Genomic DNA, 25872 nt, shown 5'->3' with positions numbered 1-25872 from the left:
GGTTCAGTAGGATAAAAAGATATTTAAAAAAATACAAGATATGAAACCAAAGCTATATTCCTTTTTGCAAAAAGAAAAGGAGTACTTGTGGCACCTTAGAGACTAACCAATTTATTTGAGCATAAGCTTTCGTGAGCTACAGCTCACTTCATCGGATGCATACTGTGGAAAGTGTAGAAGAACTTATTATATACACACAAAGCATGAAAAAATACCTCCTCCCACCCCACTCTCCTGCTGGTAATAGCTTATCTAAAGTGATCACTCTCCTTACAATGTGTATGATAATCAAGTTGGGCCTTCTCACACACACACACCCCCACGCGGGCGGGCGCGCGCACACATACACACACACACACACACTCACTCTCCTGCTGGTAATAGCTTATCCAAAGTGACCACTCTCCTTACATTGTGTATGATAATCAAGGTGGGCCATTTCCAGCACAAATCCAAGGTTTAACAAGAACGTCTGGGGTGGGGGGGGGGGGGTAGGAAAAAACAAGGGGAAATAGGCTTGAATAGAGACTGGGAGTGGCTTAGTCATTATGCAAGGTAGCCTAAGTTAATTGTATCCAATTTGCAAATGAATTCCAATTCAGCAGTTTCTCGCTGGAGTCTGGATTTAAAGTTTTTTTGTTGTAAAATAGCGACTTTCATGTCTGTAATCGCGTGACCAGAGAGATTGAAGTGTTCTCCGACTGGTTTATGAATGTTATAATTCTTGACATCTGATTTGTGTCCATTTACTCTTTTACGTAGAGACTGTCCAGTTTGACCAATGTACCTGGCAGAGGGGCATTGCTGGCACATAATGGCATATACCACATTGGTGGATGTGCAGGTGAACGAGCCTCTGATAGTGTGGCTGGTGTTATTAGGCCCTGTGATGGTGTCCCCTGAAAAGATATGTGGGCACAGTTGGCAACGGGCTTTGTTGCAAGGATAGGTTCCTGGGTTAGTGGTTCTGTTGTGTGGTATGTGGATGCTGGTGAGAATTTGCTTCAGGTTGGGGGGCTGTCTGTAGGCAAGGACTGGCCTGTCTCCCAAGATTTGTGAGAGTGTTGGGTCATCCTTCAGGATAGGTTGTAGATCCTTAATGCGTTGGAGGGGTTTTAGTTGGGGGCTGAAGGTGACGGCTAGTGGCATTCTGTTATTTTCTTTGTTAGGCCTGTCCTGTAGTAGGTGACTTCTGGGAACTCTTCTGGCTCTATCAATCTGTTTCTTCACTTCCGCAGGTGAGTATTGTAGTTGTAAGAATGCTTGATAGAGATCTTGTAGGTGTCTGTCTCTGTCTGAGGGGTTGGAGCAAATGTGGTTGTATCGCAGAGCTTGGCTGTAGACGATGGATCGTGTGGTGTGGTCAGGGTGAAAGCTGGAGGCATGTAGGTAGGAATAGCGGTCAGTAGGTTTCCGGTATAGGGTGGTGTTTATGTGACCATCGTTTATTAGCACTGTAGTGTCCAGGAAGTGGATCTCTTGTGTGGACTGCACCAGGCTGAGGTTGATGGTGAGATGAAAATTGTTGAAATCATGGTGGAATTCCTCAAGGGCTTCTTTTCCATGGGTCCAGATGATGAAGATGTCATCAATATAGCGCAAGTAGAGTAGGGGCGTTAGGGGACTAGAGCTGAGGAAGCGTTGTTCTAAGTCAGCCATAAAAATGTTGGCATACTGTGGGGCCATGCGGGTACCCATAGCAGTGCCGCTGATCTGAAGGTATACATTGTCCCCAAATGTAAAATAGTTATGGGTAAGGACAAAGTCACAAAGTTCAGCCACCAGGTTAGCCGTGACATTATTGGGGATAGTGTTCTTGATGGCTTGTAGTCCATCTTTGTGTGGAATGTTGGTGTAGAGGGCTTCTACATCCATAGTGGCCAGGATGGTGTTATCAGGAAGATCACTGATGGATTGTAGTTTCCTCAGGAAGTCAGTGGTGTCTCGAAGGTAGCTGGGAGTGCTGGTAGCGTAGGGCCTGAGGAGGGAGTCTACATAGCCAGACAATCCTGCTGTCAGGGTGCCAATGCCTGAGATGATGGGGCGCCCAGGATTTCCAGGTTTATGGATCTTGGGTAGTAGATAGAATATCCCAGGTCGGGGTTCCAGGGGTGTGTCTGTGCGGATTTGATCTTGTGCTTTTTCAGGGAGTTTCTTGAGCAAATGCTGTAGTTTTTTTTGGTAACTCTCAGTGGGATCAGAGGGTAATGGCTTGTAGAAAGTGGTGTTGGAGAGCTGCCGAGCAGCCTCTTGTTCATATTCCGAACTATTCATGATGACAACAGCACCTCCTTTGTCAGCCTTTTTGATTATGTCGTCAGAGTTGTTTCTGAGGCTGTGGATGGCATTATGTTCCTTTTTGAAAATGCAAAAAGTATAGTCCAGGGAACCCTTAACCATACTGTACCCAGAAGTGAAGAAATACAAGAGGGAGTAGTACTTCCCCTCATACCTCACGATCTACAATCCTGAGCTGGTCCTTGTGTACTTTAGAGTTCATACTTTTTTTCGTCTTTTTAAATTCTGACTGGAAAATTAGTGCTGATGCTCTAGAGACTGAAGTCTTGCTGCTTATACCCATTCAAAATGCAACTGGAAAAGCTAATTTGCCTGGCTCATTGCTTTGACTACATCATCCTTTTATGTCCCTCCATTGGCTCACCCTTCTCCAGCTCATGGAGCACAAACTACATACCTTCACTTTCAGAGCCCTTCCCAGCCTATCCTCACCCTACCTATGATATATGCTGTTGAGTTGGCTCCTGCCTCTGCATTGCTAAATGATGCCCGCCTTCATCACCCACTTGTTGGTTTTAAAAAAATGCACCTTCATGTTCTCTTCCATGCTGTCCCTCAAGCTTGGGAGGAGCTCCCCTTAAACACCTGTAAAGATAACTCCTTGTTCTCCTTCAAATCCCTCAAAGCTCCCCTTTGCCATGATGCCCACAACCAACTTGACAAGTTAGCCAGCTGGTGTGCTGAGACCTCTGCCTATCATACTTACCAGTATTGGTTCACTGTTTCCTTGGGCTCCCCCATCTGTCTTATTCACTGGTTGTCTCTTGTCTTAGATTGTAAGCTCTCTGGGGCAGACACTGTCTTTTTATTGCATTTGTACATCGCCTATCACAATAAGATCCTGGTCCTTAACTAGGGCTCCTAAACTACAGCTGCATTACAAATGATATACTCACAGAATAGGTCAGTTTTAACACACTGCCCCAAGAATGTGTTACAAATGTTACTCTGGAGGGAGAAACTACCCCTAGGGTGGAGACGGGACTCCAGTCTCCTGCCAACGCAATCTTTGGCTTTTCTGCTGAGATGGGCAGCAAGGGGGCCAATTAGTCACACCTGGTTTAGTGATATGTCTGCCTGCCTACGAGGAAATGAACTCAGTTCCCTAAATTATTTCACATGGGCCACTGAACAGCTATCGGATGGTAACAATTCTTACCAAATCTCTACCAATTTTGGACAAGATTTGAACTAGTGACGTAAAGTACATCCACACTTATGGTGATGTGTAGAGTACAGACACTGTACGCCCAGCTAACATGGGTATAAATAGCACTGCAGATGGTGAGACATGGCTTACGTGAGCAGAGTGCCCTCCATGCCTGAACTCCCAGGGTATATACACTACACAGTTCTCTGCACACCCAAACAGTGCCTTCCATGTCCACGCTATTTTTACCAGTGTAATGCCCTGCTGCCTTCCTGCTCTCTGGGCCTTTTCCAGTCATGGGTAGCTACACACCACAATGACAAAAGGTGGACACAGCCTGTCTTTCACTGTAGCATTCAGCAACCCGTGTAGTGCATGTACTCTACATGCTCCCTTAAGTATAGATATAGCTTTAGATGTGAAAGGCTCCACTTCTCAATCCCATTCCCATGAGCTATGCAATTCCTCTAAAAAGTTTCCCTAAAGAGAACAAATGGTAAGGAATGTATATATTGCTACATCCTGTTGGGTAGAACAGCTGTTGACTGTCCAGTTCCTTTATTATGAGAGAATCATTCTTTTGATTGAGAAATAATTCAGCCAATAAAAAGGGTTGTTGATTTTTTGTTTTTAATCCAAAAGCACTTGATTAAAAACAAAAAGGGTTTAAAGATACAGTAGATAAATCTGTTGTATCATTTCAGATAATTCCATCTCATTAAAACCTGTCATTCAAGCTTTTATTAAAAAGTCTTCCAATATTACACAGTTCTGACTCCAAGTTATTCATTTCCTAATTTAACTCTTTTACATGCTGGGTCAGCCCAGCCAGTGGTCCTGTAATTGGCGCTCTGCACTAGAAATTGATGTTTGCCTGTCATGTCTAGTCCTTCTTGCTCTGTACTGGGGCCTGATGTTAGGGTGTGTTTGTGTGTGAGAACTCTGCAGCACCCCAATCTGCCAGAAGTCAGAAAAATCAGGTCATGGCTTTTTCTATTCCTCTGATTCAGTTGACAAAGGAGGAGTAGGGGGTAAGTAGTTGCCTCCATCTCCCCTCTGTTCCCTCTCCCCACCCCACCAGTTATCTACGTAGAACATGGCCAGCCGAGTTGCAGTACTTACATAAGATGCAAGAACCTCAAAAGAGTGAGACTCCAAGCAGATGCTTACGCTGTTGTGCTTTCAGACAGTCTTAGCACTTTACTTCATTCTGCAGTGAGCCCACCACACAACTAAGGAGCCATGTTGAAAGGCTGCAAAAAGAAGTGCTCCAGTGACATCCAACCTTTCATATTCAAAGCCAATGTGCTGAAAATCAGGCAAGCTGGTACTGTTAACACAGCCACATGGTCTAGAAGACAGAGTCTCAACTCACAGAGATGGACAGTTCACAGCTTACATGGAGAAGACACCCAATTTTTAAAACATAAGGTAAAAGTGTCCAAAGGAATGCACAGACTAAAACCTACATCCAGCTATCCTTGGTCAAAAGACAGGTGGTTAGGCAAGGCCTTGAGATTATTTAGGGCAAATGCAAGGGACGGGAGGCGTGCCCCTTTGGGTTGCACAGGCAGAGAACATTGTACATTATGATTGCACCTCTCATCTCAGGATCACAGAGCACTTTAAAAACATTCATTCATCATCAAAACCCCTTTGTGAAGTAGGTAGTTTTGCTGTTCAAAGGTATTTTTTAGTGTCCAACATGGTGTTAACATCTGGGTGCTTTATAGACTTAAAAAAACAACAACCCTAAGCTACCCATAAAGGTAACCTAAAACCCCAACCACGGCTGCTGACAGGAAACACGTGCACCCAAACTGCCATCACACAATCACAATAACATTGCCGATTTGCCCCCAATAGGAGTATACCTACATGGAGGGAGGCAAAGAGGGTTTAAATAGGTCACATAGGGCCTGGGGCATGATCCAAAGCCCAGTGACGACTCCCAATTACCGCAATGGATTTTGGATCAGGCTCATAGTGAGTTAGAGATTGGAGTGGTAACAGAACCCAGGAGTCTTGATTGACAGTTCCCTGCTCTAAGCACTAGACTCAACTGCCTCATTGATTATATATGTTCTCCAAAAGTTTTGGGTCTAGCTAGTGTGATTCAGTCTCATTGTACAGGAACTGTTTTAAAGTAACAATAATGCTGCTTGCTGTAGCTTTACAGCAGTGGTTTTCAACCTTTTTTCATTCGCAGACCCCTTTGGAAATTTCGAATGGAGGTGTGGACCCCCTTGGAAATATATTGTCTGTACATATAGTTGCATTCTGTTCAGTCAGTTTTCAGTCTAAGTCTTTCATGGACCCTTTAGACATAGTCCGCGGACCCCGGTTGAGAACCACTGCTTTAGAGTATGAGATAATAAATTTAAGGGACGAAGAGTAACAGATGATACACCAGTCTTTGGATTTTCAGTGACCACCAGTCCCAAGCCTTGAATTGGAAAGAGAACCACACTGGTTTTAAAGTTCTGTTTTCAAGTGTTTGGAGACCATCTCTTCATAGTTTTTCCTCCTCTTAACTTTGTAAGTCAGGGCTTTAGAGTATTCAGTCAGCAAAGTCTCCCAGTAACAAGAGACATCCTTCATCTGCAAGTGGTCCATGATGAACTGGTGCCCCCTGGAGGCAAACAAAAATAAAGTGACAGCCCAAAGTCAAACTTTGTTCTTGTAAAATGAAAATCCTTGGATTTAGCTTTTTTATATCAATTTTCCCAGATTTTTTTTTAAATGGGGAAATATGAGAATTTGGATGTACAGTGAAATATACTGTTTATTATTAATGTTAATGTGACACCTTTCATTACCGCTAGCAGCTCTGATAACTAATTACTCACAAGACAGGTACAGCCTAGGGAGTGGCACTGCAAGCTTCCCCTACATTGCGCCACCAATCAGCCCTGTTTGACATTTACTCCCAGTGGTGGTGGCAGCATTTCTGTGAAATGGACATTTGTTCACTGGGGCTAACTCATTTCGTACCATGAACAAAAGTTAGTACCTCTTTGGGGGACTATTGACATGGATCAGATGTGAACAAGAGGCCTAGAGGTGAAGAGTTCTGTTGTCCTGGTATAAGTACCCTGAGCTCGCCACTCTCCCTGCTTTAACTGCTGAAGATAGAGACGTGCGCTGTTATCACCAGGCTGTCCTTGACAGGTTTCTCTTTTGAATGCTGTACGGTACAAAGAGTATTGGAGGACGGGTGTTTGACAGTCAGAAAGAATACACAATTTACCTCTCTGAAATTTCTTGTGCTACATCATCATTTTCCTTCACAAACTGCAACAGCTCCCTAAAAGGAAAAAGAAAAATTGCAACTAAGTATTGGCTCAGTGCAGAATACCACACACCCAGCTAGTGTGTTGTGGCAGAACTAGATTTGAGGATTCTAAAACCAAACATGTGATTGGTGCTGCTACTTTCATACCAGTCTTGGGGGAGAAGTCCTGAATTCTGGCAGCTGACGAACATTTGGAACCATTATCGACTAAGATGACTGCTCTCTTTTTTACTTTGTAAGTCAGAAATGCTGAGGGCTTGTCTCAATTTTCACTTCTAACCTTTTGGTTCAAGGTGTGCTGAACATCGGACACACCAGATCTGGCCCAGATCTCAGAATAGATATTATTACTAAAAAGGTAAGGCATAATCAAAAATACCTTCAATAATCAAACTTACATTAGAATAACGTCAACATTTATTGGGTTTCTCTAATGAGCCTAATAATATATTCTCCCTCTACAGGTCTATGGCTCTAAACTATTTCCTGTATGACTAATATGCACTGAGAATTTTGTTTCTTTTACAAAGAAAGGAGAATGACATGTATACATCCCCTCTCTCTACGGGATCAGCAAATGTCACATGATGTTCTTTCTACCTTTGGTGCACTGAATACGAGACAGAGCGTGGGTATTTGTCAGTATAACCCAAGCCTGATCATACATTGCGTAACATGGGTAGCATACAGCCCACTGCATGAAATAATCTGCATAACACACTTGGGATCATTGAGTCATTCCAAAAAATCACCTGTAGTCTCCTACCTGACATCAGAGAGGTCTGGTTTGACTGGGATGTAATGTACCCAAGGCTTCAGCTGTGGGTAGAAGAACTCCAGCCACTCTTCCCCTACGTGAAAGACTAATGAGCCACACAAGAAGAGGTGTTTGAAGCGGAAACTGGCTGCTACCCCCCGGAAATTAAACAGGTATCTGTAAAAAGAGAAGCAAAGACATTTGATTTTGTATTGGTATTCCCCATCCACTAACTCAGGATTTTTTTAAATCACTTTTTTGAAACTTTGACTGCTTTTTAAAATCTGAAATGCTAAGTGCCCTCACCTCAAATGAAAAATGTGTGTGGAGAGACTAGGCTCTGGCTAACAAGTCTGCATATTCTGTCCCCCCGGCCTCTGATGTAAGAACTAGTGAGAAAGTGAGAACAGAGACACTTCACCTGCCAAGGTCAGATTTCAGGTTCCTTATTTCCCTGTTTACATTTTATAGCATCACTGAGTCCCATACCAGACCAAGAGCTGCATTTCTTATGCCATGGTGGTTAGCGATATAAACAACTGTAGAGAACCCTGAACTCAGGGTTTGGTAGGGAAGTAAAAAAGACACGCTTAATTTTAAACATTTTGGTTTAAGGGAGGCTTTTGTAGTTAGTTTCCACAAAGCCCTTCAGTTCTCCTTTACATTCCAGACTTGGTAGTCTCCTGACAATGGCATTTAAAGAGGCAAACTAAGCTCTCCCAAACCTTCAACTGACTCCATGTAGGTGCAGAGATCTGACTGCCTCCATGGATTCAGTTCCAGGATTGGGGCCTTAAAAAGAAAATAATGCATTAAAACAAACAAGCCTAGCAACACTAACGATCAGACAAGATTTCAGCAGCTCCTGAACATATTTATTGAACAAAACCTCACTTGTATTTGCAGTGATCGACCAGAGGAATTTCCTTCGCAGGTGGTTTCCCGAGAGTGTCCTTCAAGAAAGAGAGACTTAAAAAAATTAATTCAATACAGTTTATTTTCTGATCACATTTTGTATGAGGCTTCTTTTTCAACAAACCATAAATAAGGCTGAAGTTTCAAAAGTCTCCCTGCTCATGGGAAAACCCACCCAATCTGGCTTCTAACTGCATTAGCATCTTTGGGGGACTCTCTCGTCTTTACCTAAGATATAGTCTCCGTACGCTACAAACATTCTAAGAACAAGTCTCTTACTTAATGACTATAAAGAGGGTTAGGCTTTAGCAATTCATCTTCCTCATCTCTGTGTGCACTGGAACTTTTAACTTAATAGTGCTGGGGGAAAGCGTTGTTGGTTAATGCCAGGAACTGTCAAAAAGCCTCCAACTTGTCCACAGAAGAGTTAACAGTCGGCCGCAGTGAGAGCTTCCCCCATCACAGAGGAAGGGTTGCAACCTCCTGAGCAGATGCAGATAGCACAAAGCTATGTTGGTCACTGACACCCAGACCCTCATCCTCAGCAGACTGGCAGCAGACACAAACCCTCAATCACGGAGGCCAAAATAATCTTTGCTACTGTCTCTGGTTGCTTCTCCCACAGGTCTATAACCTCAGTGAACAACAATGGCTTAAACCGTCCCCTAAACAGCCTGCTCTGCTACCATAGTCTGAATCTAAGTGACTGTCTTTGCAAACTGACAAGAATTTTCCTCACTGACAATGAAATACCTCAGTCCAGCTTCCTAGAAGCTGCAGGGGCAAAATACCCTTAGCAGGTCAGATTTTTCTTCTCTGAACCGCAGAAGGTTGTTATGGGCAACAGTTCCTCCACAGCCCTCATGTGTGGAGTCCCACGAGGGTCTATTCCCCTCTCCCAACTATTGTTCAGCACATATATGAAGCCTTTGGGGGAGCAGGTCAGGCAACCTGGGCTGAAGTGCCAGCCATTTCCAGATGACAGCACCCAACTCTATATCAAACGTGAGCAGCACAGTCTCCCAGATTTCTCAATGCCTAGCCAAAAGCAGCACTTGGAAAAAGGACAGTTGGCTAAAGCCAAACCCAGAGAAGAATGAGCTAATGCTGGTAGAAGAGGGAAGCACTTCAAAGAATTTGCTTCCCCCATTATTGAGGGCATCTGCCCTCAGTTTGTTCAGTCAGTCTCTAGCTTTGGGGTTCATTTGGACAGGTTAAGGCTACTAGATGTTCAAATAACCACAAGGGCAAAAGATAAAAAGAAGATTGTGCGCTTGTCCATGAAACACAGACTGGGCTACAGCAATCCATGAATTCATAACCTCCTGGCTTGGTTATTGCAACTCTAGGACTGAAGCCACCCACCCTGGGAAAGCTCTAACTGGGATAAAACACCAGTAACATCACAGGTCACCCTGACCACATCCCTCCAGTGCTCCACTCTCTATATTCAGTACGGAGTGCATGCAGAATTCACTTCAAGGTCCTTTCCCTGCTATTTAAAGCCCTCTGTTGGATTGACCATTACTACCTGTGAGAGCCTCTCCCCCTCTTTGACTCTGAGCTCCCACAACAACTTCGATCCACCCCAACAATGAAACTATCGACCACCAGAGGAAGGTTCATAAGTGCTGGAAACAGAACTTCATAGGACTTGTGTTACACTATGGGAGTCACACCTGAAAGAGATAGGAATGACCCTGGCTCTCACGGCATTCAGCTCTACATGGAAAACTCATCTCTGTGATGCCACTTTCCCTTAAGAACCTCTTTTCTCTCTCTCTCTCTCTCTCACACACACACACACACAAAAAGAAACTCCTCGAGTTACTTATCCGGTGGGGGGGGTTGCGGAGGAGGGGCTTGCTACTTATTTTTAAATACTTGTGAGCTCCTCAGAGACTGCAGTGATGGGGCCATGCAAGTACCAGTACCTATATTAGACAGATACAGCCATCAGATGGCAATAATTTGAATGCCTGACTTAGAAATGGCTTAACTAGTAACACAGCCTCCCCCACCCCCACCATTATTATCACCAGTCTTGTAAGAAGCAACATTTACATAAAACACTTGAAATTGTCCTTTTTAAACTATTGCTTCCTAAGCTGCTTATGCGGTTGGCTTGTTAGTGGTTACTTTTTCAGATTTCCAGGCCTGGTTTTTAGTGTACTCAGCATCAACGAGTTCTGGGTTCTCTCGAGACAGAAGAATGAGGGGATCCCTCTCAGGGCTTGTTCTGCAACAGAAACAACATTCAAATCAGTCAGTGCCATTCTGCAGGTCTCCAAAGCTGCATGTCTGCATGACAGCCAACTAACAATGGGATTCAAGACATAAATACCTCCTGGTCTCTATCAGACTGGTTCTTGTGTGGCCTGAAGGCAATATTGCTAAATGCTGCTCACAATATCTGTAGGAGGACATAACTGGGGGAAAGGGGTTCATGCAATGGAATAACTAAGTGATATTCCCGTATCCCATTTAGTTTTAAGTGGTATATTCTTCAGACATTATTCAGAACAAACCAGCAAGAGCTATATTCTCTTCGCGCCTGATCCTGAGAGGTGCTGATTACTCTCAATTTATATCTAAATCATGAAGTTAAGAAATGATTAGCATCTTTTAGGATTAGGCCCTTTGTTAGGAGAAAAATTTACATGGGTGTGACCTGAATGAAATCTTCAGTCTCTTTGCCTCCTGAATACACTATTGATAGTCGCACATTTTAAAAGTCTGTTTCCTTAAATGCACAACCTATAAATAGGAAAAAAAAAATATAGTCTTCTTCCTTACTCCCCCGCATCCAGGTATCATTGCTGTAAGGATACCTGATGATTCCCTGAAGTGCACTGCTGCAGAGAATTACAAAATAAAGCATATAGATGCCCAAAAAGGAGCTGAATATCAAAGTAGCTGAAGTTCCCATTGCAAGGGAAGCGAAATACAGAACAAAGAGTCCCTATTCAAACCATTTATTAATTAAGAACTAAAACAGCTGAACTCTTCATAGCACACCCATCACCGCTATTGTTATATGTATATCTTATTACACTAAATTAGTTGCAAATGGCAGCTAATGCTTAGCACATGAGCCGAGAGGATGTTGTACAAAGGGGTGCACCCTATTTGCTTTTTAGAAACATATTTTGGTTACATTTTTTGGTTAGTACTTAGAGAGAGAAAATTTCCCAAGTCCAGACGGCTGACACCGTAAGGCACTGCAGCTGGGAGCAAGCCTCCCAGCCCAGGTCGACGGATGCAGGCTAGCGGGGTTTGTGCCAGCACACTAATAAGTAGCTGTGTGGATGCTGCAGCAATGGCTGAGGCTCACACTCGCCACCTGAGCTTGGATCCAGGGAGTAGGGTGGGTCTGAGCTTGGGTGGCTAGTCCAAGCCTCCACTAGTGCCACAATGTCCACCACTGCTATTTTTTAGCATGCTAGGGCAAGTCGCTTCCAGCTGCAGTGCTGACCTACCCCTAAATGCACCCCCATGCAGCTCCACCACTGCTCCTCAAGCCAAACTTATTGTGCTTTTTGCTGACTGAAACAGAAACTAGTGATTGGACCAAACTCTGTCAGGTACTTTTCTTCACGAAGTGGACAGAAATAGCCAAGGCTACGTGGTGGGGTGAGGGTGGAACAAAGCATTAGTGCTGCACAGCAAATATTTCCCTTTGGCATGGTCTTTGCAATATCGCTTACACTTAGCACAGGAAATGTCACAGCACTGCACATACTGCTTTTTAAATGGCAACTGCTGTGTCAAGTAGTACTTAAAGATCCCCAGAAATAAAAAGCTAGTGCATATTTTCCTCAGCCTTATTTTGTACTTCATTAAACTGGCACCTGTTGGCAGCCTATATTGCCAGAATATCCTGGAGTTGGAAAATGCACTCACCTGGATCCTCGAAAATATCCTTTGGAGATTTTTTTCTTCCACGGCCATTTTTCTGCAGATCTAAAAACATTTTTTAATATGTGGTAATAAATAATTTAACACAAGCAGGAAAAAGTGTCATCAGTTTCTGCAGTATAGTCACATTTCATTATTCTTGAGGTTTGATGGGAACCAATTCTTTCATTAGAGCAGAAAAACATCTCAGCTAAGTCCAACAAAATAGGCCTTTCCCACAGATGGTAGCTCTCTAGCCAAGATGTTATAGGGACACTGTCAAGATATCAATCTATACACACAAAAACAAACTCTTTCCTGTGTTATCAGTAACACTGTGAATTATTGAAATTTAAATCATTTTAAAACTCCAGTTCACATTTCACTACTTATGCTGCTGCTTTACTTTTTTTTGCATTTCACTGAGCACAGATCATGCATATCAAACGGGCAGTTTCCAGGCATTTTCACTTTCTACTTCTCTTGTACATGCAAAACACTGTTAAGTGCCTAACTTTGCAGGCTAATGTTTGCACAAACAACTTTCACTTTAAATTTAAATAACTGAACCATTAGAAAAACAAAATAAAAAGTTTAAATATCGTGTGTCTCTCATGTGTACGTTCACACATCCACCAAAACACGTGCATGTCAGAATTGTTATCCCACAGGATTAGTTTTTGTAACCCTTGTCCTTTCTTCCCCAATCCTTTCCCCACTGTTTGTTGCTCTCACTTGTGTCTTGTCTAAAACATAGGTCCCACTCCTGCCATCAGCTCTGTGCAGGTAGACCTTTGCACGTGCATGGAGGCCCAGTGAAGTCACTGGAGCTCCATATGGGTCGGAGGATCTGCCTGCATGGATCGGATTGTACATTTTTTAAGGTGGAGAGTTATTTTTAAGAAATCATACCATTAGGTGCCTGGTGTAGTTCTGTGCTCGAGAAAGAATGATTTTTTTTTTTAATGCTCCTCCACAATTTTTTTTAAACCTGTATTTTGGGCCTCAATTATTGCCTTAGGAATTCAAGCAGGAAAACATTTAACCTTGGGGTCTGTTGCTAGCAGATCTTTGCTTCAGAATGCTTTGCTTCCCATAACATTCCTATATTTGTTTCACCTACACTACAAAATTAAATTGATCTAGGTTATGTCTACATACAGCCACTGCAGCATTTGAATCACTTTTGCAGATCCACATTGCGCTCCTTGTGTCAGTGGTACGTGTCCTCACCAGGAGCGCTTACACCAATTTAACTGCCAGTGTGGGGCATTGTGGGATAGCTTCTGAAAGGTAGCAACAGTTGATGTAAGCAACACAGTGTCTACACTGACACTGTGTCGACCTGACTACATCAACCTAAGCATTACACCTCTTGCAGAGGTGCAGTTAAGTCGGTGTAGTGGGCGAGTTACATCGGTGGGACTGACATTTTAGTGTGGATGCTTACAGAGTTAGGTCGATGTAAGCTGCCTTACGTTGACCTAACTCTGTAGCGTAGACCAGACCTAACAGCTGCTCTCTGAGGGAGACCAACCCTTAGACTGACAAAAGAATATTATGGCCACATGAAAAATACTCTCTCACAAACTTCTCCGGTCTTACTAGTCAGTGACTCTGGTCCCCTAGGGTATGTCTACACTACAATCACACACCCACAGCTGGCCCATGCCAGCTGACTCAGGCTCATGGGGCTGGCGCTGTGGGGCTGTTTAACTGCGGTGTACACATTCTGGCTCAGGTTGCAGCCCGAGTGCTGGGAAGCTCACAGGGATGTCTACATTGCAATTAAACTGCAAGCCTGGACGTCTACACTACAATTAAACAGCCCTACAACCCGAGTCCCACAAGCCCGAGTCAGCTAGCACAGGCCAGCCATGGGTTTTTAATTGCAGTTCAGACATACCCTTAGATCAGTGGTTCTCAACTAGGGGTACATGTAGTCCTGGGGGTATACAGAGGTCTTTCAGGGGGTACACCAACTCATCTAGATATTTTCCTAGTTTTACAACAGGCTACATAAAAAGCATTAGCGAAGTCAGTGCAAACTAAAATTTCATACAGATGGTTTGTTTATACTGCTCTATATACTGTACACTGAAATGTAAATACAATATTTATATTCCAATTGATTTATTTTATAATTATATTGTAAAAATGAGAAATTAAACAATTTGTAAGCAAACAGTTTTTAAGTGAGGAGAAGCTTGGGGGTACTCAAGACAAATCAGACTTCTGAAGGGGTACAGTAATCTGGAAAGGTTGAGAGCTACTGCCTTAGAGAAGTCCTGTCTCTTCTCCTGTGTAAAAAAACAGCCCTCTGAGCACAAGGTGATTTGGCTTCAGGAAAATAGACCTAAGAGGCTTAGAAGTTATTGTCACCATGTTGCATCAATGCTAGGAGGTTCTCTTGCATAGTTATGCTAAGCTGTTTCTTTTCTATGTAAAAAACTCCTCTCTCCTGAAACATACCTTCGGAGGTCCTCTCTCATTAAGTCCCAGCGCCCAAGACCTGTGGGGTAAATTGGCCAAACAGCTGGTCCCCCTTCCCAAAACGTCCAGGCAGGATACATGATATCATGGTACTCGGAAGTCTTAAAAACAAGAAAATCAGCAGGTACACACGTGGCCATGCATTTAACCAAGTTTCACGCTCACTGTTAAGAAGAGGAGCAGCTGAGTTTTGTTTAAGAAAACAAAATAAACACACAAAGGTATTTAGCCAGTACACATGAAAAGGATGATTCCTTGCGACTAGCCTGAACATAAGCTTCCTGCCCAGCTGGTGTTAAACAAGCCATTCTTGTGACTTGCCTGACCTTCTTCTGGTTTCCAACAATCTGTAACATTTTACTTGGGGGAAATGTTTCAATCAAATGCCCTCACAGATGGGGAGCATGGATTGCAGGTTTATCCAAGGGAGCAGAACCAAGCTTAGATTCTGTTTCTCAGTGTATTGCCCTCACCTACCGCCCATCCTACTGGCAACGTAGCAATGCTGTCCTTGTAGTACTGGGAGGCCACATGCCCAACAAATAAAGAGGCTGGTTTTGTGTGTGTATATGTATGTGAAGGGGAAAGAGGTGCTATGTGATTTGCTGGACAATCAAACCCAGTATCCTGCCTCTGGCCATGTCTAATACCAGATGCTACAGAGGAAGGGGAAGAAAAACCCATAATGCACCAGATTAGTTGTGCAATGCTCTACATGGAGAAAAAATATTCTTTCTGACCACTAGCATGATCAGTGAATACCCTGAAGCATGGCTTTGATTACTTTTTTAAAAAGATATGTATTATGTATAGCTACAGATGTTATTATTGTTCATAAAATAGGCAGGACTGTTATGATCATTTCCTGCAACACTTTGCCATCTAGGCTGCTCATGGCTTCTCTTTAATTCACTTCAGACATCCTAGGGATCATCCTACGCATAGACACCAATTCCGTGGGTGCTCCGGGGCTAGAGCACCCAGGGGGAAAAATTGGTGGGTGCTCTGCACCCATTGGCAGCTCCCTGCCCCGCCCCCTCACCCCAACTCACCTCCGCCTCCTCTCCTGAGCGCACCGCCGCATCCTGCTTCTCCTCCCTCCCACCACTTGCGCCGCATAACAGCTGTTTCGCGCAGCAAGCGCTGGGAGGGAGGGGGGAGGAGAAGAGGAGGAAAACGGCAAGCTCAGGGAAGAGGCGGGGCTGGGGATTTGGGGAGGAGTCCAATAGGGACAGGGAGGGGGCGGAGTCGGGATGGGGCCGGGGCACAAGCACCCATTGGCGCCAAGGAAAGTTGGTGCCTGTGCCTACAAGTCACCATAAGGACATAATCCCTTAAGTGATGCCACTTAACTTCACTGGTCAAATGGCCCTTATTGGAATTGAGCATCCAACAGTCTATCAGCACTTCCCCAATGGCTCTGTAGATGCATTTGTACTGCACCCCCAACTGGTATCTGAGCAGCTGGTTCCATTGGCCACATTCCGCTTGAAATAAAGAAGGAACTTCAATAAACTCCCATAATTTTTCACAGCCGTGATGTAATCCTGAGACTACAGTTCACTGGTGTCACCCTTTAGCTATGAGAAAAAGCTACCATTACTTTTCTGGACCATTAACCAAGAGGATTATAATATGCAAATTAACTCAAAGCAACTGAGTTTTTAGTGAAGCCACAAGCCCGCTCCCTTAACAGTGATCTTAAAATCAAACTATAACTTTATCAAAGACCTAAAGAGAATAATGAACCACAGGGATAATGGCACTAAATCCAGTGGTGGTATGCATCACCCCACTGTTGGACAGATGAGACACTTATCTAGAGCATGAGCTTGTTTGGGAGTCATTCCCTTCAACAAATTTCTAATTCTTTGCACTGGAGAGCTAGAAGGAGAAAGTGTATAAATATGAAGAGAAAACAACTCTGGGTTTTGTATCTGAAAGAAAAGGGTAATTTTGACTCAGAGCCCTTGTGCATTGGAAAAAGAAAATACATTGTGGTAGAACCCTCAACTCCCTTAAAAATTCCTATGTCCCATTAGGAAAGGAATGTGTAGCTTCTTACTCTTGTGGCTGCAATGAACTAGAGGATGAAATGCAGGTCACAGTGTCCCCCACTACCACAAAGGTGCCTGCAGTCTCTCACCTTGCTGAAAGAGAATACTGGAATGACTGGCTTCATCCACTTGGGGACCTGGGGGTAATCTCGCACATTGATCACCATCTCCATGTCTGGGAGGCGGCCGATGATCTCCAGAATGAAATGTTCAACCCCATTACATCTGCAGAGAATTGACAAACAACCAAAAGCCATGAGCAAAAGGCTTAGTGTCACCAGGCCTTCGCTTCCCCCACCAGTTATTGTTCTGAAGGGGCAGAGCTGAAAAAAAAAGAAAAAAAAGAAAAAAAAAAGAAAGAAAAAAAAAAGAAAAAAAGAAAGAAAAAGAAAAAAAAGAAAAAAAAAAGAAAAAAAAAGAAAGAAAAAGAAAAAAAAGAAAAAAAAAGAAAAAAAAGAAAGAAAAATAAGAAAAAAGAAAAAATAAGAAAAAAGAAAAAATAAGAAAAAAGAAAAAATAAGAAAAAAGAAAAAATAAGAAAAAAGAAAAAAGAAAAAAGCTAAAAGGGAGAACGAAGCTGGAGGACACAAATGCTGAAGTATGAGATGGCCAGGTTTGGGGCTAGTTAGAAACTAAGACAGTGCCAAAAAATTGCAGCTGAGTTGTGAACAAGCCATGGAAAATTGCAGAAAAGTAAAATTATTTTTCTGCAATTTTCCACTGTCAGCCACCTGGGGCTGAGAGCAGGGGCTCCCGCTGTCAGCCCCACATACGGTGTAGCTCCGACTGTCAAAACTGTGGTGGAAGCCTACTACTGTAGAATTTGCAATTTCTGTAATATCGCAGGTTAAGTAGGGCCTTCATAATAAACATTTACATAGTATCTTTCATCCAAAATCCCCAGAACCACTCAACAAAGCATACAATCTGTAGACAATAGACACAGCAATCACTCCACCCACCATTGAAATTCAGGGAGGCAACATAATAACGGTTTCAGAGCGCACACCACTACTCAGCTGCTTAGGACAGGAAATCAAGACTACCGCATCCAAATGAAACTGCCTGGGGAATCTAGAGAGGCAGAATGTAATTATAATCACGCAAGGTAAACATTCCTACTCTGGCAGAAAAAACTGCCCTGGGATTGTTTGTGATAAGTGGTCAAAATCTTAGTTTTATATCTCATTTGAAAGAGTACATTTCAAGCAAGACATCAGGCTGGAGCTGGCTCCATGGTGACTCAAAAGTGGCATGGCACCAACCAAATCATCAGTACCACTTGCTGAAGAACCTGGGTGTTTACTAGAATCTCCCATCCACGGACTGACCTAACCCAACCATAGGAAATGTAATGGGATAGCCCTTATTTAGCATTCGCATCCATCGCAGAAGAGTTCTTCACCTAACGAGTGACTGAGGAAGCCACAAACATAATGCAACAGATCAGAAGAGAAAAAGATAACTCTGTTAAAGGGGTTTCTCCCCAAGTGGAAAGATTCGGTCAGTAGGCTGTGCACTAGCAGAAGACACTGCAGTTCAATTCCTCGGTCAAATCCTTCACTCTCAAGCACATAAGCAGGGAAGGACCCCTCATCTGTTGCTTTCTAGGTTGGCAAGGGCCAAGAGCAAGCATTTCAGGTCACTTTGTAGCAGGGTGAAGTGATTTAAATTAAGACAATGTAATTAACTGATTTAAATCATAAGCATTTTATTTTTTAAAACAAACTTTCTTTCAATCACGTTGAGATTCTGTAAAACTAATTTGAAAATTTGTGCAATGGCAACTTTATATTAATATGTGCAATGAACTAGATAATAAATGCTGGGTTTTAAAAAAATGTTGTTGCTGCTAGGAGATTTTAAAATTGTACAAAATTGCTACACAGAAAGAAAACCTCAGAATATAGAAAATGGAGGCTCTTCGCCTGCAAAAACTTGGGCACAGAACTTTAGAAACTTTAGTCACACAAATAGTCCCACTGACTTCCATTACTCACATGCTTGAAGTTAAGCACATGCATAGAAGTTTGCAGTCTCAGAAGCTAAAACTATTCCCATTAAAAACTTTTCTCTTGGACAATTTTTAAAAAAAACCCATGATTTAAAACAAAAAATACATTTATGAATTTTTTTAACCAAGATTTTCACCCATCCTGCTTTGCAGTGAACCCTCCTGGTTAATTGAGAGCAGCACTGATGGACCGTGAAGGAATCTGCATCCAACTCTTTCCACTAAAGGAACGCCACTATGATAGAGGGTACAAGCGCAGGGGAAATGGATGAGAATCCTTCCTCTGGATCCTCTCACTCCATTGAACAAAAGAGCACTAAATTATCCTCCCACACTATAAAGGTAGCTTGGGTACAGTCACTAGCCCTCTCTGACCCTCAACCCAACCTTGATCCAGGCAACAATGAAAAATATCCCCTTCAGCCAACCTTGCTCCCCACAAAAATTTAAACCAGCCTTCTCTGGGTCTCTAACCTCTTCTAACCCCTGGTCCAATGAATTGCAGTGCAGAGATTTCAATCCAGTGCCTGCTTCATCAAGATCTTCCCTCACAGTGGGATGCAGTCCTGTCAAACACTCTTCCACTCAGTAAGTGGTCACATGGCTGGTTCTGAAGTAATTTTTTATTTCCCTGTGGAATGGATGCGATTTTCTGCATTGCTCTCACCTAGCAGGGAACATGCAGTCATGCTCACGATACAACTTGTTCTTGATGATCTGGTAGTGTGTCCCAAGCTTCCGGCTAACCACATCTGACAGCAGCTCCTTGGAGATGCCTCCCTGAAAGGAAGCCAAGTCCTGCTCCCTAATACTGAGAAAGAAGAGACACCACCTTTCATTAGACATATTAGGGAAGATATTACATTCCCAGTTCTCACGTTTCCTAACTTTACTCTAATGGCTTTCTTGTCTTCCAAGTATTCCACAGTGTAGGCTGCACATTTTGACTCTTCCTGCTCTTCTCACCGCTGTCTTCATTTAAACACGTGGTGCTGTTTTGAGGTTTCAGATAAACATGGGCAGAGACTAAATCCCCTTTCCACAAGATTGTTAAAGCACAGAAAGCCAGTGATGCAATCCTGCTCTGGAGGGGCCATCTGCCGGAGGGCAAACGGAGAGTTTAGAGTAGACTATGGTCCAGTTAGTCACCTGCTTTACTGCTGATGCTGCCAGCAAGGAGAACAATTAGGAGGGTAGCTTTTGTGTGTGGACATCCCTCCTCTAGGAAACAGCATGAACCACCAACTAATTTTTTGGAAAAAGAAAAGAACTTGTGGCACCTTAAAGACTAACAAATTTAAATGTGCCACAAGTATTCCTTTTCTTTTTGCGGATACAGACTAACATGGCTGCTACTCTGAAACCTAATTTTTTGGGAAGGACATCAATAGTGTTTCCTTTAAAACTAGTATTCCCTCCTTGGTTGAAGGTCTGATAGCTTAGCTCTCAGCCATTTCACAGCTACACCCCACCTATCCACGCATGGCAAGAGTATTTTCCCTCTATTGCCAGAGGGCCCCCCAAGCAACCAGGAAAGCATGCCCTCACCTTTGGTAGCAGCTGCAATTCTCCCTTATACATGGTCTGTAGCCCTCCATTGCTCTGTCAGTCTGGTCGATGAAATGTTTCCATTTTGCACCTGGAAGGAAGAAAGAAAGAAGAAAAAGACTTAATATAATACATCCATTATATTATCACAGCAGCTACCAGGAGACGAATGGGCCTTCCAGTCCATGAAAGCCAGCTGGTCTGATGACAGCAATGGTGTGTGTCAAACACCACAGCCCATTTCTGTACTACTCTTATCCATGTGTCTAACACATTATATGGTGGTGCTGCCTGTAGGTGTGAGAGGAAGTTGAATGTCCATGTTTATTCAATCCGTGACTTCTCCATTGAAACTGTCAGCAAGGGGGTGCCAGAGGTGACAACGGTTCTTTTAATGTGAATTCCTCAATCCAGACTGAAAGAACAGACTCAATTAACATAAGTCACTGAACAGGCATTAGGTAGCAATGACTCTGGTCACTGCTAGAGAGAGCTGGATTTGAACCTGTGGCTTAAAGGAAAGAATTTTTACTTGCACATGCTACCTAGTTATAACATGATCCAATGGCTAGAAACTGAAGATAGACAAATTCAGACTGGAAATAAGACATCAATTTTTAAGGGTGAGAGAAAACCACTGGAACAATTTACCAAGGGTCATGGTGGATTCTCCATCACTGACAATTTTTAAATCAGGATTGGATGTTGTTCTAAAAGATCTGCTCTAGGAATTATTTTGGGGAAGTTCTATAGCCTGTGCTGTATAGGAGGTCAGACTAGATGACCACAATGGCCCCTTCTGGCCTTAGAATCTATGAATCGGCTCTCCTTTGATTTTTACCCTCTTCTGAGAGGGGGCAGAGAGAAAGCTCAGTAACGTCTGCCCCTTACTCTTCTAGGTACCGGAGAACAAATCTTGGATTCTTGTCAAGGCGTTGTCCTTACTCAACCAAACATCTAGATAAAGGGACATGTGCGATGTAGGTGCTGTGCGTTACTAGTACTACTTCTAAGCAACTGGTAAACATGCACAGAGCCATCTCAAGAAGCAGCACTCTGCACTAGCTGGGCTACTCTCCTTCTATAACTGTAAAATACCTCTGCCACAAGGTGGACTAGCCTTTTAAGGGGAGTGAGGCTCATCCTGACCTGTGCCTAGTTTTCCACCTCCCAGGTGATGGGTATGGATTTGGCTGGTGGTTGCGTCATGGGGTCAGGCATCACAGGATGGTAGCCTGGAGTGAGGCTTCATATAAGGGGAACCTGCTTTCTCAAGAATGAGACATCAGGAGTCAGGGTAGATCTTTCCAGAGATGCCTAAAGTGGGTTGACTGGCAGACATACCCTGTTTAGAGAAGTCTGGGGAGCTAAGGCCTGATATAAGGGTAAAGAGTAGACACAGACCTACAAGGAGGCTCCTGTGGGGAGATCCAGAGTAAACCCAGGGTCAGAGAAGAAGCTCTTTACACCAGCTGGTTGGAGCTACTTGCAATAAAGGACAGCAGCAAAACTCTTACGAGGGAAATAGGAGTCCAGGAGAGGCATCATGAAGTGGTGAGCCTGGAAAAATCTCTGGCTTTGAGTTAAACTACTTTATACTAATAAATCAGACCCCAGAGTGGAGAGTAGCTTCATTTGAATATAGTAGCATTCACTTCCTGTCCTTAACGCTCCTTTAGTGTTATTGCATGCTGCTGAACAACTGCCGTAATCCACCTCAGATGAGCAGTGGGTGAAGTGATTGATTTCTATATAGTTTGCAAAAGTATTCTGGGAGATTTCAGGTGCTGAGCACAGGCTCTAAACATAATACTTTTTTGTATTATAGAAAGACCCAGAGACAGATTCATGATGGGTGCCATACATAACACAGTAAACGACCCTGTCCCAAAGGCCAGTTACATTCTAATTAAGTAACACAGGTAACCAGTCCCCTCTTTCCACCAGCAAAAGAACTGTTTCTAGAAACCCTGGTTTGAATTCTTCCTTTGTGACAAGTTGGTTTAGAGCAACAAGATTGTGATTTTACATGATGAGGAAGTACTTAACAGGATCTCTGAAAAAGCCCAGGCAGGTATGAGAGGTGCAAGAAAACTAGGGATGCGGAGCCTGACTAATAGTGAGTGTACAGAAACAAGGCTGTCTTTGGGGTACCCCTTCCACTGCCTCATGGGCGCCTCTGTTCTAAAACGTATCTTGAGACTAGCTAAGTGGCACCCTGGGGACACGGCCGCCTCTCGCAGCCCTCTGCCTGCCGGTGCTGTACACACCGCATACACCAACCTATCCTCACCCAACCACACCCCCACCTCATGGCAGGCAAGACCTGTCCCACGGGGGCTAATCTGTACAGCCCGAGCCAGGGACACACGCTACAAGCAGCAGGAGTTTGCAGCACGTTTCCTACCCCCCAGAAGTAAGTTCCCCGTGCCAGGGGCGGGCGCGGGGCAGGGCCGGGGCGCTGAGCAGGGTGGGTGGGTTCACGGCGGGCTGCGAGGAGACGGAGGGGGCTGGCACAGTGACCAGCCGGAGCCTGATCCAAACGGAAGGGGCAGCCTCAAAGGCTGCACCTAGGCGGGACCCGCCGGCAGGAGGGGACGCGGGCAGAGACGCCGGGGCCCGGAGCGGCGAAGGAGAAGCCCGAGCCCCGGGCAGGCGGCGAGCACTGGGACGCAGGGGAGGCACGGCCCGGGAGGCGACGAGCACGCCGCACAACGCGGGCCAGAAAGCGGGAGGCGGCAGCGGGCACAGCAGGGCGCGTCCCGGGGCTCTGGGGGCGGGAGACACATGCCGGGGGTGGGGGGTTGGTGCTGCTGGGAGGGACGCGACGCCCGCCCCGCTCCGCTCGCAGCCTCTCACCTGCAGCGCTGCTGCCCGGGCTGAGGGCGAACTGGGACACGGCAGCCGCCCGCAGCGCCCACGCCACCAGCGGCCCCATTGTGCAGCCCGGCGGGCAGTCGCCGCCCGCTCACTGCGCCTGCGCGCCCCCAGCCCGCCCCTCCACGTTCCATCGGGCCACCGGCGTATTCAGGGATGGGGGGGGGGAAAGAGGCCGCGGGAGCGGAGGGCGAAAAGCGCCCCGCACAAAGATGGCTGCCGCAGCGGGGAAGGTGGGGGCGCGCCCCGCACAAACATGGCCGCGCTAGTCAAGTCCACAGCGGGCCCCGTCGCGGCTGCGCATCCGGGACACACTCGCTTTGCCTCCTGGGAGTTGTTGTGCCGGACATTTGCCCATGAACTCTCAGTGGGGTTTGGGTGCCGCTCTCAGCCCTGGGCAGGGGGCGCACCCAGACCTCAGCCCCTCCCTGCCCAGGGGTGACTGCGCTGTGGTCGCAGCCCTGGAGCCCCTCACCAACTCTGCTGGGTTGGGTGTAGGGAGCGTGTGAACGCCACCTGTGGGGTGGGTGGGAATTGTCCTGCCCCAGGGGTATGGTTTGCATAGTGGGGGTGCTGAGAGCCATCGAGCCAAACTGTAAACCCTGTGCATGATGGGAACCACTTCAAGCCAGGGGCTGTGGCAGCACCCCTAGTTCCAGCAGCTATGCCCTATCCCCCCATTAGGGTGACCAGATATCCCGATTTTATAGGGACAGTCCCGATATTTGGGACTTTATCTTATATAGGTGCCTATTACGCCCCACCCCCGTCCCAATTTTTCACACTTGCTGTCTGGTCACTCTACCCCCCATAGGTCACTGCACAGGGGAAGCAAAGGGGGCGAGAGCCCAGGCTGAGGGATTCATTTGCTTGAAGCTAGGTCACAGCAGTGCCTGGACAGTCTGCTGGAAGTCTGTGTCCATTTCTGGTGTCAGCCAAGAAGGAAATAGATAAATTGAAAAGAGTTCAGAGAAGAGCTTCAAGAATGAGTAAAGGATTAGCAAACATGTCTTATCGTGAGAGACTCCAGAAGCTCAATCAATTTACCTTAACAAAGAGAAGGTAAAGAAGTGACTTGATCAGTCTATAAGTACCTACATGAGGAACGCAAACTTGATAATGGGCTCTTCAATCTAGCAAACAAAGGTATAACAAAATCCAGTGGCTAGAAGCTGAAGCTGACAAATTCAGACTTGAAATAAGGCACGCATTTATTACAGTGAGGGTAATTAATTTTTGGAAAAACTTAACAAGAGTCGTGGTGGATTCTCCAACACAGGCTGTTTTTTAAATCAAGATTCGATCTTTTTCTAGGTCAAACAGGAATAAATTCAGGGATGTTCTCTAGCTTGTGTTATGCAGGAGGTCAGACTAGATGATCACAGTGATTCCTTCTGGTCTTGGGGCTTGTCTTCATCTACGGTGCTGCAGTGGCACAGCTGCAGCGCTTTACTGACGATGCTACTATGCTAACAGGAACGCTTCTCCCCTTGATGTAGTTAATCCACCTACCTGAGAGGCAGTAGCAATGCCCACAGGAGAAGCTTTCCCATCAACATAGTGTTGTTTATATTCAGGGTTAGGTCAGTATAACTATGTCACACAGGTTCTGTGGATTTTTCACACCCTGAGCAACATAGTTATAGCAATAAAAGTCTGTTGTGCAGAGCTGGCTTTATAATCTACGTATTTGTGAACTTGCTACCTATTTTTAAAAGTGCCAACCAATTTGAGAAGGCTGCATTACTGTTTTGAAAGCCACTTTTTTACTGGAAACCATTAGAGATAAAAATATTTTGAGAATGATGCCTTGTCCACAGTGTCTAGCACTGGCCTATGTAACTATGTTATCTGAAACCATTTTGAAGTATTCTGTTAATTATGGTGCAACTTGAATACAAAAGGAAAGCAATGCATCTTCCTCGAAGGATGTTACAATCTGGATAAAAACTTTCAGGAAATAGTCAATTTCTGAGAGTAACACTGGCCGCTCCCTCTCCTTTTTTTCCTCCCCCAACCATCCCTTATGTGTGCTTCTGACCCTGTATGTAAAAAAATATGGGAAACTCGAGATAGATAAGGCAGTCTCAGAGCAGCTAGGGACTACCTTATTTTTTGAGATTCGGGAGAGTGGGATTGCTGGGAAATGTAGTAATGTTGTAGTCCTAGCCTAGGGCAAAACAAGCTAGGAAGTCAGGGAAATATATGAATCCTGTCCTCTCCTGTCCTCTCCTATATGAAGCATGTCTACGTTACAGGTGCTACTGTGGTGCAGCACCATAGTATAAATGCTTCCTACAGTGATAGAAGGGTTTTTCTATCTGTGTAGTTAATCCACCTCTCTGAGCTGCAGAAACTATGTTGACAGAAGAATTCTGCCATCAATCTAGCTGTGTTTATACTGCGGGTTAAATAAGCTTAACTACGGTGCTCAGGGGTATGAATTTTTCACACTTCTGAGCACTGTAGCTATATTGCCCTAACTTTTAAGAGCAAACAAGTACAGAAACATGGAAGGAGGTAAGTTGTACTGAGGGACTTGCCTGAAAATTATAGGTAAGTACAACAAGG

The 25872-nt window shown here is 44.6% G+C and overlaps 1 protein-coding gene across 1 annotated transcript; it reads right to left on the bottom strand.

Annotated features, from left to right (window-relative positions):
- Positions 1-4159: 4159 nt before the first annotated feature.
- Positions 4160-23437, bottom strand: POGLUT1 (protein O-glucosyltransferase 1). The gene is made up of 11 exons (XM_074971893.1): positions 23284-23437; positions 20425-20515; positions 19544-19687; positions 16952-17087; positions 14785-14906; positions 12319-12378; positions 10555-10654; positions 8395-8453; positions 7510-7677; positions 6699-6755; positions 4160-6080 (listed from the first exon to the last, which is right to left on the bottom strand). The coding sequence occupies exons 1-11, from the start codon at positions 23360-23362 to the stop codon at positions 5924-5926; spliced, it is 1173 nt and encodes a 390-aa protein (XP_074827994.1). The 5' UTR covers positions 23363-23437; the 3' UTR covers positions 4160-5923.
- Positions 23438-25872: the final 2435 nt, after the last annotated feature.

The sequence above is a fragment of the Natator depressus genome, chromosome 1 (genome assembly GCF_965152275.1).
Source record: "Natator depressus isolate rNatDep1 chromosome 1, rNatDep2.hap1, whole genome shotgun sequence".
NCBI classification, from domain to species: domain Eukaryota; kingdom Metazoa; phylum Chordata; order Testudines; family Cheloniidae; genus Natator; species Natator depressus.
Note: the sequence above shows the minus strand (reverse complement) of the source record. Positions and strands in the feature narration are given on the sequence as shown.

Bases quoted from the DNA above. Each gene is read 5' to 3' on its own strand.
- POGLUT1 (XM_074971893.1), bottom strand. From the start codon at position 23,362: ATGGGGCCGCTGGTGGCGTGGGCGCTGCGGGCGGCTGCCGTGTCCCAG. The intron at 8,454-10,554 runs GTAACCACTAAC...TCTTTCTTGAAG, and splicing joins AGGCCTGGAAATCTGAAAAA to GACACTCTCGGGAAACCACC. The intron at 7,678-8,394 runs GTGAGGTTTTGT...CTCTTTTTACAG, and splicing joins GTCGATCACTGCAAATACAA to ATACCTGTTTAATTTCCGGG.